At 49.4% G+C, this 17,492-nt stretch overlaps 1 protein-coding gene across 1 annotated transcript in view; it reads right to left on the reverse strand.

Annotated features, from left to right (window-relative positions):
- Mad1l1 (mitotic arrest deficient 1 like 1) overlaps nt 1-17,492 on the reverse strand; it is a 310,200-nt gene that overhangs the window by 83,469 nt on the left and 209,239 nt on the right. Inside the window, 1 exon segment of the mRNA NM_001246783.1 lies at nt 12,271-12,361. Coding sequence (NP_001233712.1) covers nt 12,271-12,361 — 91 coding nt within the window.

Consider the following 17,492-nt stretch of genomic DNA (forward strand, 5'->3'; position numbering starts at 1 on the left):
GTACGCCTGCTGCCTGTTGCAGACACAGGGGCACCAGTGCCAATATAAAGAAGCACCATCAAGGGGGCCGGTGAGGCATGCGAGAGAAGCAGATGGGAGCGAGTGAGCAACTTCGCTGAGTCTGCCGAAGGATGACAGCTTTGAGGAAGAAAGGGGAGAATGGCTGTAATCTGCTGCTAAAATTTGTTGTCTTGTTTGATTCGCAGCTGAAGAAACTGTGGAGACACTGACAAGAATCTCAAAAGGAAAATTCTGGAACCTTCCTTTGATGCCACGATGCAATCATTGACTAAACAAAAACATCTCACTTGCTGAGTGAGCGAGCTGACGTTTTCTGCTAATGGCCATGGACACACAGGAGCTGACAGAGGGTGAGGTGAGAAGGTGGCAATACCAGGGACCCTCTGTGGCTCCTGGCCAGGTCCATAGATAGTGGTCACTAGCAGGTCTGTGCAGAGGGCTCCTCCAAGGCATGGTGTAGACTTCCTGAAGAGCAGGTGGCTCTTCTCACCTCCTGTCCACTCTGTAACCTTCTATTTGTTGTTCAAGTCTATGTAAGCTCAAGTGACCAGCCACTGTTTTCCACCCATCAGCAGGCACATGGCTGAGTGGTCCAGGATCTGGTGGATTCTGCTCATATAGTATGTTCTTTCCCTAATGTGTGGGTGGCCTTCCACAGGACCTACTAGCCACTGGGGCCTCAGTTTCTCTCTGAGACAGGAACATGGTGAATTTGGTCTTTTTTGTATGTGGTATATATAGGTGTGTGCAAATGTGCTGCATACCATTGAATGTATAGGTCCATGCACATATGGAAACTAGAGCTGGACAGGGGCGGGGGTACTCCTCCAGTACTCTTAGTCTTATTTCCTTGAAATAGTATCTTTTTGTTGAGTGGGAGCTCACTGTTTTAGCCAGTTAGTAAGCTCTTGGGCTCCACCTGTCTCCACCCTCCAATCCTGAGGTTACAGGCATGTGCCATGCCTGACATTTCATATGAATGCTGGGGACGTGAACTTGGGCCCTACCCTCTGAACTATTTTCCAGGCCTAGTGAATCTGGTCTTTAAGAATCTTTCTTCAGCCAGGTGGTAGTGATGCACACCTTTAGTCTCAGCACTTGGGAGGTAAAGGCAGAAGGATCTCTGAGTTTGAGGCCAGCCTGGTCTACAGAGTGAGTGCCAGCTGCTCTTGTAGAGAACCCACATTTGGTTCCCAACACCCACATCACATGGCTCACAACTGCCTGTAACTCCAGTTGCAGGGGGGTTCAACATGGGTACCTACAAGTATCCACATGGTGTACATAAGCACATAGTAGTCACACCCCACACACACACACACCAAACACACACATACACACAAAAGGCAAAAGGTACTTGTCAATAATGCTGACAACCTGACTCCTATTCCTGGGACCCAAATGGTAGAAGTAGAGAAACAACTCCCACAGGTTACTTACACATGTGTGCTATGGTACATGCATATTCATATAAACAGACACATAAAACCAATAAATAAGAAATACATAAAGAAAATTTAAAAATAAAGTCCAGAGGAAAGCACCCCCTAGCCTCTGACCCTACAATAGAACCAGATCTCCTAAGTCCCCACGGGAGGACAGCTGCCCCTAGCCTCATTCCTCTGGGTCCAGCTGCCCCAGAGAAGGTCCAGGCAGCAAGCCGAGAGCCAAGGCCGCTTGCCACTGGGTGCCTGACTTGCATACCAAGAGACCCTGCTGGAAAGAGGCAGCAACGCGGGGAGAATTAAAAAGCACAGTTAAATAACCGCCGATCCTCATGCATATTTATAAGTCACTCGACTCAAAACTAAATCAATACCTCTCCTAGCTGAGGTCCACAGCTCTATAGCAAGAGTGAGGCTTCTGGAGGACTGCTGGGTCTGAGAGCAGGGGCAGAGCTGGGTCGAGGAAGCAGCAGAAGCCACAAGTACAGAGCACAGGGTCCCCAGGTGGTCACTGGGTGGTCTCCCCTGCCCCACCCAGCTTGTGGGACCTGCCTGCTCAGGAGACCAGGTTGGGCCACACTTCTTACCTGCCCTCAGCAGCTCCAGGAACAGGTCTAGGGGAGCGCTTGGGCCAGCATAGGTCAGGGCTTCTTTTATGACACCCTTGGGTGCCTGACCCCTGGTGACTAAGGTAGATCAGAAAACAGGACAGGATGTGTTGACACAGCACAGCCCCCAGGCTGGACTGCTGGGCTTGAGGACACAGCCCTAGAGGAGTACAGGTAAGCCTTGCTTAGCCAAGGCAGGGCTGGTGGCTTCCATGCTAGGAAACCCCTCCCCTCTTACAGGGGACAGCCTAGAGAGCCGCCCACCCCAGATTTCAGCCTCCTCTATGCATCATTCTTGGACTCTGGGCTGTGTGATCTTGCTCATCGACATATGAGAGAACTTAGAGGTTAGGGAGTGGCCTTGTACGGCTGGGACAGGAAGTCCTTGGGGCAGGTTCTCTTAGGTTCATGCTGGATTGCCAAGAGCTGCATTTCAGGCCTCCAGCACCAGACTTGGGCAACACAATTCATCAATCCGTAAGTGTGCAGCTCTGAGGGGAAGGGTGTGTCTTGGACTTTCTCAAGCACAGACCCAGTGGCCTGGGCCAGGTACTCAGAGCTCAGGAAGGAGAGAGGGCTGGTGGCCACTTCAGGATGGCAAAGATCACTTCTCTTCAGCTGCTGTTCTACTGGGCCTCCCAGGAGGGCCAGAGCTGGCCTGGAAGTCAGTGATCCCACATTCCCAAACATACCCTCATATTCTAAGATGCTGCTTCTTCTATAAGGCTTCCATTTGTTCCTATGCTGTGGGTATCACTGGGTGGCCCCAAGTCCTTAGGAAGGATAAGAGGGAAGGTAGATGTGAGCATGTTCTTTGCAACAGCTTTTTAGGGTAGGCAGCTGTTGCCTGGGTGGTTCATGGGGTCAAAAGCCAAAGGGTCAACCAAACCAATGTTTTCAAGTACATCCCTGTACCCAAAGCAACCCCTAAGGTCTGCCTGTCCATCTGTCCATCCTCATCCCTGAAGCTAAAATGTTCACTATAACTAATTAGCAATAGTTAACTAATTGTAACTCATTAGACATATAATCGGCTGCCTGCCTGCCCCTGTCCCCAACACCATGTTAGACATGCTCAGGTGGCTTACCTCTCAGTGGTCCCTGGGTTCACTGATACTACTACTCATGAACCTGAGGTTTCAACCAGACACCCTAAGAACTGAAGGATGCAACCAAACTAAGGCAACTACCAGGAACTACCATGTGCAAACCTGGGCCCTTACAAGGCCACCAGACCTTGTCTATCAAGTGGCATCAGGATAAGTGGTGCCAGCAGTGAATAGAAGGAGTAAGCAGAGAGTCTCATCAGAACACTGATGTTTTCAGGTAACTGTGTCCCAAGGCCCTGTCACTGGGGATACCTGCGGGCCACTAGCTCCCTCTTTCATCCTTACTCACTCAGCAAAGAGCTATGTCTGATCCAGTTTGTTTCAGATAGGCTAAAAACCCCAGAGCTGGCAAAGCCAAATTATGACCCTAGGACCATGGCAGCAGTTCAGGAGTGACTACCTGGGATATGTAGTGCTGTGTGCTTGCAGGAGAACAGGACCAGTCACCATAGGGCAGGACAGTCAGATGACTTAGGTCTATGGAGGCTACACACAAGTTCAGGGATAGCTGGCCAGAGCAGAAGCCAGACAGTTGTCAGGAGTGGTCCCCAGCTCCTAGGCCTGGGCTCTCTCCATCCTCTCTGCATCTGGCTTGCAAGCCCAATGCACTCAACAAATCAAATAGGAAAATGGGGTAGAGGTAGGTCAAGGAAGGTTGAGGCTCGGTAGCTGATGTATAGGCAATGCTTGGGGTTGAGCAGCCAACACACAGGACCCAGATGAGATCAACTTTGGGTCCAGCTCCACCAGCTATGAGCTAGGTGAGTCCTCAGGATCCCTGTCTCAGCCTTGGAATACAGAGAGACAATTGCCTCCTGCCAGTGACAAAAGATAGCCACCCTGGGCTTCTATAACAGCAGTTAGGGCATGAAATGGAGACTGTTCTTGGAGGAGAGGCTGAGGGTCCAGTTTGTGTCTATCAGGCCATAGCTTAGGCTGCCATTTCCAGTGTATCCAGGCAGAAGAAACGCTGGAAAGCAAGTAGCCTTTATTCTCACGAGCTCCTCTCTGCATAGTAACTGGCTGTTGCTCCACCCCCATGCTTGTTTCTTGGTAAGGGCTGGCAGGAAGCTGCAGGGACATGGGCCAGCAGTAGCAGGATCAATTATGAGATGATGGTCAAGGGTCAATGAGGGATGAGCAGGAGTCTTGTGAGTGTGCGGCCTGAGAGCTACCACCCCTAGCATATTGATAAGCATGGCAGGGGCTTCCATCCCTGTTCTTGGGTTTCTGTCAGACAAACCTGATTCATATTCTCTCTCTTTTTTTTAAAAGACAGTCTCCTGTAGCCTAAGTTGTCCTTGACATCACTATACAAGCCAGGAAGATGACCCTGAACTTTTCAACCTCCTGCCTCCACAACTCAAGTTCTGGGATTACAAGTGTAAACCACCATGCTCAGTTTCTGTGGTGCTGGGGAGCAAAGTTAGGCTTCACACACCCTGAGCACTCTATGAACGGAGCCATATCACCAGCCCCTTAAGACTTTAAATGGAAACATCCCATTGATCCGTGCCTCAGTGTACAGCCCAGTGTGTTAAATACACCCAGTGTTGTACAACCATGGCTGTCCTGCCATCCATCCAGAATGTCTCATCTTCCCCACCTGAAACTGGCATTAAATACTAACTGCCTGTCCCCACCCAGCCTGGCTGCCACTTTTCTACTTTGCAACTGTAGGAACCAGATATTCAAGGGAGTTAGACAACAGGGATGTTTTGCAGACTGGCCCATTTTTCTTAGTGAATATCTTCAGGGTGTATCCACACTGCAGCAGGAAGCAGGATTACAGGTCTCATTTATCTACTTATCTGCCCATGGACATGAGTAGCCCATGTGAGCCCAGTGTATGAATGTCCCTTCCGTCCCATCTCTGATCCTTTCCACTTTGATAGATCATAGTTCAACTAAGGTGCTTTTGATTGTTTGGGCTTCCTTAAAACAGGGGTCTTTATATAGCCTAGGCTGGCCTTGAACTTCTTATCCCTCTGCTTCAGTTTCCTGACTGCTTAGATCAAAGGCCTGGGTCAACATACTTAGCTCCAAAGGGGGATCTTTCATTGACCATGCCATCCACAGCAAGCATTATGAAGCCCCTTAAGACATTTCCCCCTAGGAACCAGTCTTATCTATAATACCTGGGTCAGTCTTATCTCTGTCAGCACCATACTCTATGACAGAGAATGCTCCATGTGAACAGGAAATACCCTAAAGCTGTCACCATGAGTAGGGTCAACCACCTGGACCAGCCTAACCCATCTGTTTAAGGCACAGATGGTAAAAGGGATGCTAAACATTGCCAACTATGCCACATCCTACATAGCACTGCTCCTTCCATGTAGTTCTGCCCGTCCTTGGCAGCTGTTTCATTCATCTCCACATGGAAACAGTTTGGCTGGACAGGTCTCCATGTTGGTCCCAGTAAGCTCACCTCTCACTGTACCTTGCTTTAAGACAATATACGGTGTGAGAGAGAATGTCAATTCACCCCAAAATATTAGTTAACAAGTAACAGTGATTTGTCTAGGCACATGCCTTCTATAGTGCTGGAAGTTGGGGTGTGACTCAATGATAAAGCACCTGATGCGAACTGACCAGTCAGGGGCTAGGGGCGTGGCTTAGTGGTGGTGCTAGAATCCCCCAGGAAGGGGCTGGAGGTGTGGCTCTGCAGTAGATTCCTTATCATACACATGGCCTTGGGTTCCATCTCCAGCCCAGTTAAAGGAAGAAAAAGGACATGGGGTTCCTAACTTTCTCATCTAAATCTGTCACAAGGACCCCAAGGAAATAAAGGTGCCTTGTCATCTAAGAGTGAGATCACCAAGACCTTAGACCATCAAGGGAGGAAGATAACCATCAAGTAGCCTGCTTTCTGGGTCATGCTGAGCTGGCTGCAGACAGAGATGCCAATGGGCAAAATCTAGAAAGACACAAAACTGTTGTCAGATGGGACATCTGGGCACATGTAAGCCTGTCAGATAACCTCTGTCTTCCAACCAGACCGCTTATTGTAAGCCAGGCTGTCAAGTCAGTAGCTGAAGATCTAAGAGGCCAAGCTAGGGTCTGTGGAGTATGAGAACCCTGGATGCATGGGAAGGCAAGAGGTTCCAACAAGTTCAGTGTTCCAGCAAGGAGAAGCAGCTGGTGCCTGAGGACCTGTAGGCCCAAGGGACTAAACTCTGCAGGAGGTGGCATCAAGAGGAGGAGGGGCTTAGTATGGAGGGTGCATCAGTATCTCATAAACAATCAAAAGAAATCAGCGCCTGTGGAAATTCACCACGCTAATGCCCATCAGCACACTGGCTGTTTTTAGTCACCAGCGTTAATAAACATGAGCAGCCTGCACTCACCTCTGTGGGTCTGTCCTTTCACTTAGCATCTTACTTTACATACACATTCAGCAAGGCAGGCCTTGGAGGCCATGCCAGGGGAGACGCTGAGCTCATCTCTGTTCAGGACCTGCTCCCAGCCCTGGCACAAGGTAGAGTCAAGGTAGAGATAAGGACATATTCTTATCTCGTGCGAGATGCTAAAACACAGCAGAGTGTGAGGTGCAGGCATGTTGTCTAAGCTACATGGGGGCCGAGACAGGAGGGTCCTACGTTCAAGGCCTGCCTGGACTACAGGGTGGGTCTCCGGGTAACTTAGTGAGACCTTGTCTCACAATAAAAAAAGAAAAAGAAGGCTGGGGCTGTAGCTCTATGTACTATGCCTGCCTAGAATCGCCCAGTGAGGGGCTGGGATGTGGCTCAGTGGTAGAGCACCTGCCTAGAATTCCCTAGTGGGGAACTGGGAGTGTGGTTCAGAAATAGAGCACTTACCTAGCATACCCAAGGCCCTTGGGTACAATATGAACACTGCAAAGAAATAAAAGGGAAAGGAAAACAATGGAAAACATGGTGAAAGTAGTAAAAGTCCATAAGAAGTTAACACATAGAAGCAGTGATCATACATTAACAGTGCTCACAGTAAGGCACAAGACAAAACCAGATCTGTTCCAGAGGGATACAAAGGAGTTTCCCAACTAAGAGACAAGAACATGCTGGCTCTAGGAGAGCAGACATGTAGGTAATGCTGAGCCTCCAAGTTCATCTTATTCCCAAGTTTCTAGTCAAGATTTCCAGTCTGCAGGAGAGGTGTGGTCACTGCCCACAAGGTCCTGGGCAGGGGTCAGGGCCAAACATTGCAACATCAGAGTCTCTATGGATACCTGCAGGGGAGGATGAAGCCATGGCTAGGCTAAGTGGGATGGAGGTACTAGCCATGGCTGGGCTGGGCAGATCAAATGGGCTGGAGACAGTGACAAGAGGGGCCTCAACCTAGGCAACACGGCATGATGCATAAAAGTGCAGTGCTCTGTGGGCCTCAAAGACATTCCGGATCCTTAGGAAAGAACTGGGCTGATGTGAACTGGCAGGCGGGGACTGTCTGAGATGTTCCTAGAGGAGAGCCCAAGTCTCTGCTCTTATGTCTGAATGCTGGCATGCCACTTCTTGCCCTGTGGCATGTTATCTCCTTCCATGACCTTTGCACAGGGAGCAATGATGCCACCTCCTCAGTGTCACTCAGTACTCAGGCTGGGGCTGGGGGCCATGAGCAATTGGTGCTGGCACAGCCTGGAAGTCATGGATAAAGACAAGACTGGTTCTTCCATAGAGTATCTTAGGGCCTTGCCTGACATGGGTGTGTCATGGTGTCACCCTGACGTTACAGAAGTGTGTGCAGTGAGCCACCAAGAAGCCAGATGCCTGGGTCAGCAGCCAAGGATCAATACTGGATGGAGGCGAGGTGGGAGGGGTAAGGGCTTGGGAAGATGCTGTCCTTGAATTGGGCTGGAGGCTCTGGATAGGTGTGACTGACAGGAGCCAGTGGGGCAGCAGGAAGGCGGAGGGTCACACATTTGGCAGATCCCAGACTGCTGTGGGAGAAGGTGGATGTGAGGCAGGTGTGGGCACAGGAAGAGGTGAGGCTGGGCACCCTAACCGCACTGCTGCCTGTGACGCAGACAGGAGCAGGGACGTCTGCAGGCGCGGAAAGCTTTCCGCTCCCAGGAAACCCAGCAATTTTCTGCCCACTCCATTTCCAAAAAAGATATACTGATTTTAAATGTCACTGGGCAGCCGTCTGGGCTCTGTTCTAAGAAGCACATCAGGAGGACTACAAGGTGGCACGGACACTAGCCCAGCCTCCCCTGACTGTGGGAGGAATGTGCCAGGTTGAGCTGGAAGGACTTTTTGGAGAATGGTCAGCTCAGAGGCCTGGCTCTGGAGTTCACTGACACAGTCTCACTGGAGGAGGGAGGAGCTCAGCTCCATGATGAGGCGATACTGTGGGACGGCGGGGGCCGGGGCGTCAGATTCCAGAGATGAATTCGCTTAATTACATGCATGCTCGAGTGCTTAGAGGAAGTGTACAGATGTCTGCAATTTAGTTTCAAATGCATCAAAAGAATAAAACGGACTGATGGATGGCGGAGGGATGGGTAGGAATCTCATACAGCCACAAGTGTGCCGTTCCCGGCAGGATGTAGGTGGTGGGTAAGTGGGCATTCACTGTAAAATTCTTTCAACTTCTTTAACTTAAAAATGCTCACAGTAAAACACTAGGGAAAAGCAGCAGGGACTAGCTCCCATGGAGGCCCACCCTTACTGCTTATGTTGAACCCAGGAGGCATGATCATGTTCCAGGACTGGGTCAGTACTGTGTGTTCCACATGGAAGGACTCTCACTTGTCATCAGGCAGGGAGGTGACCTGCCCTGCTGGGAGGCCAGGGCCCAGGCAGTTTTTGTGGACAGGCTCCTCTGTACCTCAGGATGGTGAGAGCCCCTGAGAGGTCTCTCCTTGGTGAACCCCACACTCAGTTCATCAGAAGCATGCGTGTGAGGGCCTTTATGGGGTGTTGTGAGGAGCATAGACCTCAGTGATAAAACAGCTGTCCCTGCTGCTTTTTGGGGATACACAAGGAGCCTGGCGGACAGAGACTGGATCCCTGTATCTGCCTCTGTGCCAGCCTCAGTTTCCCCATCTCTAAGTGAGGCCTTTCTGCAGATTTTTCCCTTTCCACACAAGATCTTTGTATGTAGTCCAGGCTCTGAAATGTAAAAGCCTACTTACTCAGCCTCCTTAGTGCTGAGACTACAGGCATGCACTACTGTGTCTAGCCTCCCTGAAGCTTTGACAGGGCCATCTGTGAGCCATAAGTTTGCTGTCCACCCAGCCAGTTGGTGAGAGTTTCTATTAGGCAAGTAGACCCTAGCACTCCTTTGCCACCCCCTAACTACACTAGCAATGTGTGCAGGTCACCCTGGTTCAGTATACAAACAGCCGGTGGGTGACCCAGGAGACCCAGGAAGGATGGCGTCAGCTTGGACAGTCCTTATGCAGCCACTGTGATGACCCATCCACTGAGCCCCCAAGCACGCCCACACACCCAGCTCTAAGTGGTCACCGGAGTTTTGCTTCCTCGCCAACCAGCTGTGAACTAATTACAAAAAACTCTAACTAGTTGAGCTCCCTCTCCGAGCATATGTTCCCAATTAAGATGAACCGCAGCTGATTTTAATCAATCTTCCTTGAAGCGCCAACTTGAAGCCACTCTTCTTCTCTGGAGGGAAGGAGTGAGGAGGAGAGTGGGAGAGCAGGAGCCCGCCTGCATACTGAGCACACGGGTAAGGCTTGAAGAAGCCTAAAGGCTGGCCAAGCACTTGGAGGTTCCAGGCACAAGCAGCCCCATTAGAGTGGCATTGAGAAGCCCTGGTCTCAAAGGGACTGGCATCAAGTGTTATGGCCAGGCCACCAGCAGAAGCCCCAGGATGCATGTTTCTTCCCTGGTGCCCGAGGGACCCATGTTCAGGACCAACATATAGTGGGAACAAGGTCTTTGCCCTTGATGAAAAGTGACAGACACCTGCTGAGCATCTAACAAGCGCTTGCTGGGGGGTGGGGGCTAGCACAGTATCCCCTTAAGAATCCTCCTCATCCCAGTCTTATAATGAAAGTGCAGGGGCTAGATGGGAAATCAACATGCCCAAGCACACTGTGTGTGTGTGTGTGTGTGTGTGTGTGTGTGTGTGTGTGTGTGTGTGTTGGTCCTCCCCTTTCCACATATCCAAGTTACCTTCTGACTCAGAAAACTCCTCCCGGGCCACTCCTGAGCCAAACCCAGGCCTGTCAGCCTTTCCCCCAGGACCAGCCTCGCATATCACAGCCTCCATCCCCATGTGCTCAGCAAGACTGGCCACCACCCTGCCCCTCAGTGCTTCATGAAGGATGCTCAGACAAGTGTTCCTGCACACACTGAAAGGAGAGTAGATGAAAAGCCAGCTCTGACGCTGAGATTGGATGGGAACTGTCCCTTACCCTAGGTGACTAATGTCACCTTGCAGGGCCAGTTCAGCCCTAGATGTAAAAACCCTTCCTGCCCAGATATGACAACAGCTGGGATATACAGAGCAGACCCAGTCTGGAGCAGCCATGGCCACCTGCAGTTAGCATGGGGCTCTTGAGCTGAGGCCAGTGACCTGGGAAGGAGACTTGATTATCCAAGACAGACAACTGCCAGGCGGGCCCACCCACAAGCTGGTCTGACAAGGGTGTGGGGGACACTGAGGGGACAGGCTGGTATGCAGAAGGGAATGTGGAGATCAGTCTAACTCCCAGCATCAAATGGCTTTTGCCTTTATTAATAAAACAGACAGCACTACTTTGCCTGGAAATAACCAATGTGAGAGGCAAAGAATGGGGATCTGGCACTCTGGCCATCACTTGGTCTTCCTGATACATGCCCATCTGTGAAGTCCATCTGAGATCCAGTACTGCTAAGTGGAGAAGGTGATCTGGGCTGTGACAGGAATTGGGACATCCTGATATATCCTCTAGCTCTGGGAACAGAGTGAAGCTGGCCCAAGAGCAAGTACGGGAAGCACACACAGTAGAGCCAGGCCCTATTGCGCAGTTTGAGTAGCCCCTTTCCCCAGGCTGGCTCTGGAAAGCCCCCTTCCTGGAGTATAAGCACAGTCTACAGAGGTAGCAGTGGCTGTTGGGCCATCTAGAAATTTCTACCACTGTAAGGGCTGAAGTCACAGCTGCCTATCTGCCACCTCAGGCCTCCAATGCCAACTGGGTACAACCACCCCTGGGTTCCTGGCCATCAAATGACATGGCCATTGCTCTCCAAGGCCATTGACTCAGCCTGCCACTCTGCTCTCTGCCATGCTGTGACTATGGTTCATGTATGCACTCAGGGCCTGCCTACTTGCACCACTCCACGTGGCAGTACAGAGTGGGTGTGGGCATAGCTCAATAGTACCTGGCCCCAGCAAGGATCTGAACTCCAGGACACAGAGCTGGGACACACACTTGTGGTCCTGTGGGAAGGAGATCTTGCAAATCCCACTCTTGGGTCATCCACATGGGACACAGAACACTGGCACTTCCTCTAGTTGTGCTGTCCCCGAAGTCCCAGCTAGCTGCACTGAAAGTCATTTATCATGCCACCTTGACACAATTCTGCAGCCAGGTAGCCTCAATTCACCCTCCAGCAGCCCTCGGCCCAGGACAGTGGCCCAATTAAAACAGAACAGGATGATAGGTCCTAGGGCTGGGCATGAGTACAGCCAAGGTTCAGAACACCTCACTTCATCAAAGTTGTCACCTCTACCGTCACCAAGACTGGTAATGGGAACACGATTTGATTGCTTCTAATAGGTGCCAAGGTAAAAATCAATGGCCTGTCTAGAAGCCGGGCAATCTCTAACCTGTGGGCTTCTTGCCATGAGCAGTATGATCAGGAGGAAGAAAACTAAAAAGAAAACAGTCCAATGCAGATAGCAGTGAAGGTCATGGCCACAGGGAAATGGGAGTGATGAGGGACAGCACCGAAGGGAAGAGAAGCTGAGGTCAGTGCTGAAAAGCAGAAAGAGAAAGGACAATGATCCTGATGATGGCACAGGCCCGTGCAGGACCCAGCAGTAATTCTCAGCCAGATAAGGATGGATGTGTGGGAAGAAGTCCGGGGTTTCGTTCATGGGACCTGGAAGGAGTAAAGGCTGTGCAAGGCACATCTCTCTGGTCAGCCCATCACCTACCTGTAGGGTAAGCCTCTCCATCTGCATCTCCAGTGCCTGCTTTTCCTGTTCCAGGCGACTCCGCTCACCCTCCAGCTCCTCCACCTTCAACCTGCAAGGACATCATGACATGATTAGGAGACACTACAGCCTGTCTGAGTTGGAAGGTCATGGCCATGGTGCTGATTCCAAGGGTTAGGGTGGGCACCTGTTCAGGCTCAAGAGCTCAAGCCAAGGGGTCCTGGCTGACCCTACAGCTTGACTAGAAGCAGATAAGAAATTTCAGGCTCCCTGGTCCACCCTGGAAGGTGATCACAGGCTGGAGGGGAAACTGAGATATAGAAAAAACGTTCTCAGGAGTTTTTAGAACGGTAAAAAGGCAAAAGAGTCCTGATGTAGCAGGGAGGGGACTGAGGACATGGGAGTTCTAGACAAGCCATCAATCCCTAGATCCAGTTGTGTACACAACACACCAGCCATGTCACCTAGTAACAATGGAACAGATTCTCAAATCTGTGTATTAGGTGGGGGGTGGGGGGACTGAAACAAAGTAGCCAGCTTCAGGGGCCTGAAAGGAAACAAACTATCCATAGAGCACTTCAGAACTGTAGCAGACAACCAAAGCAAGATAAAAGCAAATCTCTGGCCACCTGGAAATGTAACATCACACACTAAATACAATGTTCAAAGAAAGTAGAGGAAATCAGAAAATATGTTGAACTGGACACAGTGTATCTAAGAAAGTCAAGCTTGGAGAAGGATGTGTAGGATCCAGAGCTATTATGAGAAAAGAATATCTCAAGTCAACAACCCAAACTTCTACTTCAAGAATAAAGAATGAGAATGATGGGCACACACCCATGATCCAGCCCTTGGGAAATGGAGGCAGAGGTGGCCAGGAGTTCAAGGCCAGTTTTACGAGATAGTATCTCATTGTATAGCCCTTAGCTGACCTGGAATAGTACATAGAATGCTCCAGAACAGAACTAATGCATGGTCACAAGACAAATTTTAGTAAGTTGACAATATTCATTTAATAGAAAGCATGCCATAAACAAAGTTAGAGACCATTTCCCAATGCCAGAGGGAAAACTAGAAAAATCTTAAGTAGGAGGCAATTCAACAATATGCCCTTGTTGGGGAGATGGCTCTGTAGGTAAGTACTTGCTTTGAAAGCATGAGGGCTTGAGTTCTAGTCCCTAGCAACTACATGAAAAGCCAACATGGTGATCCCAGTGCTGGGGAAGCAGAGACTAGAACAATGGTTCTCAACCTGTGGGTCACGACCCTTTTGGGGGCCAAATGGCACTTTAATAGGGGTTGCCTAAGACCATTGGAAAACACAGATATTTACATTACAATTTGTAACAGTAGCAAAATTACAGTTACAAAGTAGCAATGGAAAATATTTTATGGTTAAGGGTCACCATAACATGAGGACCTTTAAGGGTTGCAGCATTAGGAAGATTGAGAACTACTGGATTAGAGAATTTTGGGGGATCAGCAGCAAGCCTGCCTAACCAAAATGTAGAGCTCCAAGTGAGAGATGTTGGCTCAAAGGGCAGGTGTTAGGCTTTCTGAGGAATGACACCTGAGGTTGACCTTTCTCTCCCCTCTACCTCCACACACCTATAAAACAAAAGTTTTAAAAACTACAATGTGAAGTAACTCCTAGGTCAGAAAAGAATTCACAAGGGACATTAGGGGATACCAGAGACAAACACCAAGAAGAAACTGAGGGTTCTAAACACAAGGAAGATGTCACATGAAAGATCCCCCAGTGGGCGGCCCCCCCACCCCCCACCGTAAAAGCCAGAAAAGGGAGAGTAGATTAAACTGGATGATGGCAGCAAGCTAGAGACAATGAGGATTACGTTGTGTGAAAATGCAGAGGAAAAGCCCAGCACCAAAAGCCAATGGTTTGAAAAGGGTGGAGGCAACAAGCCTTCATGTGGAGAACAAAACCAACCAGTGAGAAGAGCTCACTGGGAAACTAGAAGATTCCAGAGGAGAGTCCTACTGCCTTCACAGGATAAAGGTCACAAAAGGATGCTTTATCCACAAATGGGACACACATCCTAGTACCCAAGATGATACAGGCAGACTCCTACTGATGCCACCTTCCAAGATGACCCTGAGAGAAACAGATAAACCTTCACTCAACACAGGGGTCAAATCAGAGGTCAAAGGCCTCCCAACCAAAAGAGGGCCAGGCCAGAGAACACAAGCAAATGGTCAAGGGATTACATACTCTTCCCCTACTCTGCAGAGAAAAGGAGAAGAAGGAATCCCTTCTTCGCTCACCGAGACCAACAACAGGCAGACATGGAATGAAGGCAAAGATTCCTCCAGAAAACCTAGGCCAAGCAGGGCCTGGTGGCACAGGCTGGCCCACCGAGCTATGTAGAGACTGAGGCCGTAGGAGCAAGAGTTAAAGGCTTTCCTGGGCCACAGGTAAGTTCAAGGATCAGTCTCAAAATGTAAGTCACAGAAAGTGGGTGGGGAAGGCAGGTAGCTCAGGGATGGCGTGCCTGCATGAGGTTTAAACTCTAAAACTTAAATTAAAATGAAAATTTAAAACTATGAAATAAAGCCGGGGGGTGGTGGTGCATATCTTTAATTCCAGAACTCAGGAGGCAGGGGCGGGTGGATCTCTGTGAGTTTGAAGCCAACCTGGTCTATAGAGCAAGTGCCAAGATAGGCTCCAAAGCTATACAGAGAAACTCTGTCTCAAAAACCAAGTGTGTGTGTGTGTGTGTGTGTGTGTGTGTGAAATAAAAGTATTTTTAAAAGGAAGCAAGTAGAACTGAGACCAGTAAACCTGGGGGACAGATGTAGAAACGCCTAACTGCATACAAGTTATTCACTGAAAATTTTCCATGCTGTAGGAAGGGGGTTTGAAAACAACACAGGAATACAAGGCATCTCAACACTTAAAAACATGCTATGTGACCCTTCAATGAGTAAGGACAGGAAGCCCTCCTCCATGCTGCTCTCCGCTGAGACAGAAAATCCCTTCACTGAATCCAACCCCACACAGAGGGCAGCAGCCTTAATAATAACAGTGCTGAGGTAGGGGTAGGGGTATGTTATTTAAAAAAAAAAAAAAAACACAGGCGAGGACAGCTGCAAGATTTCCTCAGGACAAGGCCTGTGAGATGGCTCAGTGGATTAAGGCACTTGCCACCAAGCCTGATGACCTGAGTTCCAGCACATTTCCAAAAGTTAGTCTCTGACCTCCACATGTGCACCAGGGCATTCCCACGCATGCTCTCCTTGTCTCTCTCTGTGTGTCTCTTTCTTTCTCTTTCTCACACACACAATATCAATCAATGTAATAAAGTAATTTCTTTTAATTGGGACAACGCATGCTGACTGCTTCCATCTGACCAAATTGCCAAAGCAATTAGACAAGACAATGAAATAAAGGCTTCCAAGTTGTAAAATCGTAAACTGCTCTATTCACAAATGCCCTGTTGAAACACAAAACCAGCAAAGCAGCACTGTAAAAATCAACATGTGAGAACTCTGTTGCACACTCCATCTGTCATAGCATGAGAACAAAACATTTGAAAATAAATTTACACAAGGCAGAATGAGATGATCCCCTAAGTCCCTAAAGACCTGCAGAGCACTGCCCCTACCACAGAGAGAGAGAGAGAGAGAGAGAGAGAGAGAGAGAGAGAGAGAGAGAGAGAGAAAGAGAGAGAGAGAGCGAGAGAGAGCCCATATGGATATAGACACACGGGGCTGGAGAGATGGCTCAGCAGTTACAAACACTTGCTGCTCTTACAGAGGAACCAAGTTTTAGTTACCAGCATCCACATAGGTTGGCTAACAATTGTCTGTATCTGCAGTTCCAGGGGATCCAATGCCCTCTTCTTGACTCCACAGGTGCCTGCACCCACATACACATACTCATGCAAACACACACATATACACACAATTATGAAATAAGAAAACGTTATCTTTACAGACATGTAGACACTTATGTTCAGGCATAGGTGAGCTTAATGGGGCAAAACAGATAGGAAAAGAACAGCCAGCTGGGAAGAGGCCCCTCCTGCTTTCAGCCATGTTCCTTGAATGAGATGCCCCCAGGGGTGCTGTGCTGAGTGCAAAGTGCCGGCGCTAAGAGATGATAGGCACAGAGTCCACCCAAGTGGGCGTGCTAGCCCAGAGCAGACCACAGGCTGAAATGTGTGGAAAAGGAGCTGATGAAGCCATTTGGTTAAATGGCCACATTCACTACCTGTTCATGGCCACCACCCAAAGGAGCCTCCACAGCACATAAAGGTAAAGTGCTGGCCTCAAAGGCAGGAGGAGCTGAGTTTGATCCTCAGAACCCATGGGGGGAAAAATGCTGGGTAGAAACAAGTTTTCCCTGGGGCTCTCTGGCCCAATCACCTAGACTGCTTGGTGAGTTCCAGGCCAAGATTCTAAACACCAAGGTGGATAGCTTCTGAGGATGACAACTGAGATTGCCCTCTAATTGCCACACAGACATGCATACACACCTGCCCATGTGCCCACAGCCCTGCCCCCCCCCACACACACACAAGTGCACCAGCACATCACACACACGGAGAGCAGGCTCTGGGTTCCATTTCCAGTGATATGAAATTAATAGAAGATTGCAGAAGACCCAAGGACACACAGGAAGTTCACGCACAACACGAAGAGAAGTCGACAGAGTAGATGGCATGCTTCTCTTTCCTGTTCCTTTAGTTCTTTCTTTTTTGGTTTGTGTGTGTTTCAATTAAAACAAAAACAAAAAAACATCAGCTGGGTATGGTGGTACACTTTATATACCGGCACACAGGAGGCTGAGGTAAAAGAATAAGAGTTCAAGGTTAGCCTGAGCTATACAGCAAAACTTCATCTTAGAAAAGAAACAGCAACCACAAAATCCCATATACAAACAAGCACAGAGGCTGCTAAAGATGGCGGTGTGAACACGGCACTTAGGAGCAATCTCTCAGAATGCCACTGAAGTCGAGAATAAAGGCAGTCTCACTTCTCTGAAGCCTGACGACAGAAAATAAAAGGGATGGCATCAAAAACACCCTTACAAGCTGGAAGCAGACGGATGGAGGGGCAACGACCCCCACAGCTGGATTCCTGACTATGACTGACCCCACAGGAGCTCCTACAGTAAAGAGCCCTGCCGGAGGTTCCAGAAGCAGGATGTGGGAGGAGGTTGAGCTGGGACAGGGTAGAAGGTTTTCCAGAAACTTTGTGCA

Source organism: Cricetulus griseus, chromosome 4 (genome assembly GCF_003668045.3).
Source record: "Cricetulus griseus strain 17A/GY chromosome 4, alternate assembly CriGri-PICRH-1.0, whole genome shotgun sequence".
Taxonomy (NCBI): Eukaryota; Metazoa; Chordata; class Mammalia; order Rodentia; family Cricetidae; genus Cricetulus; species Cricetulus griseus.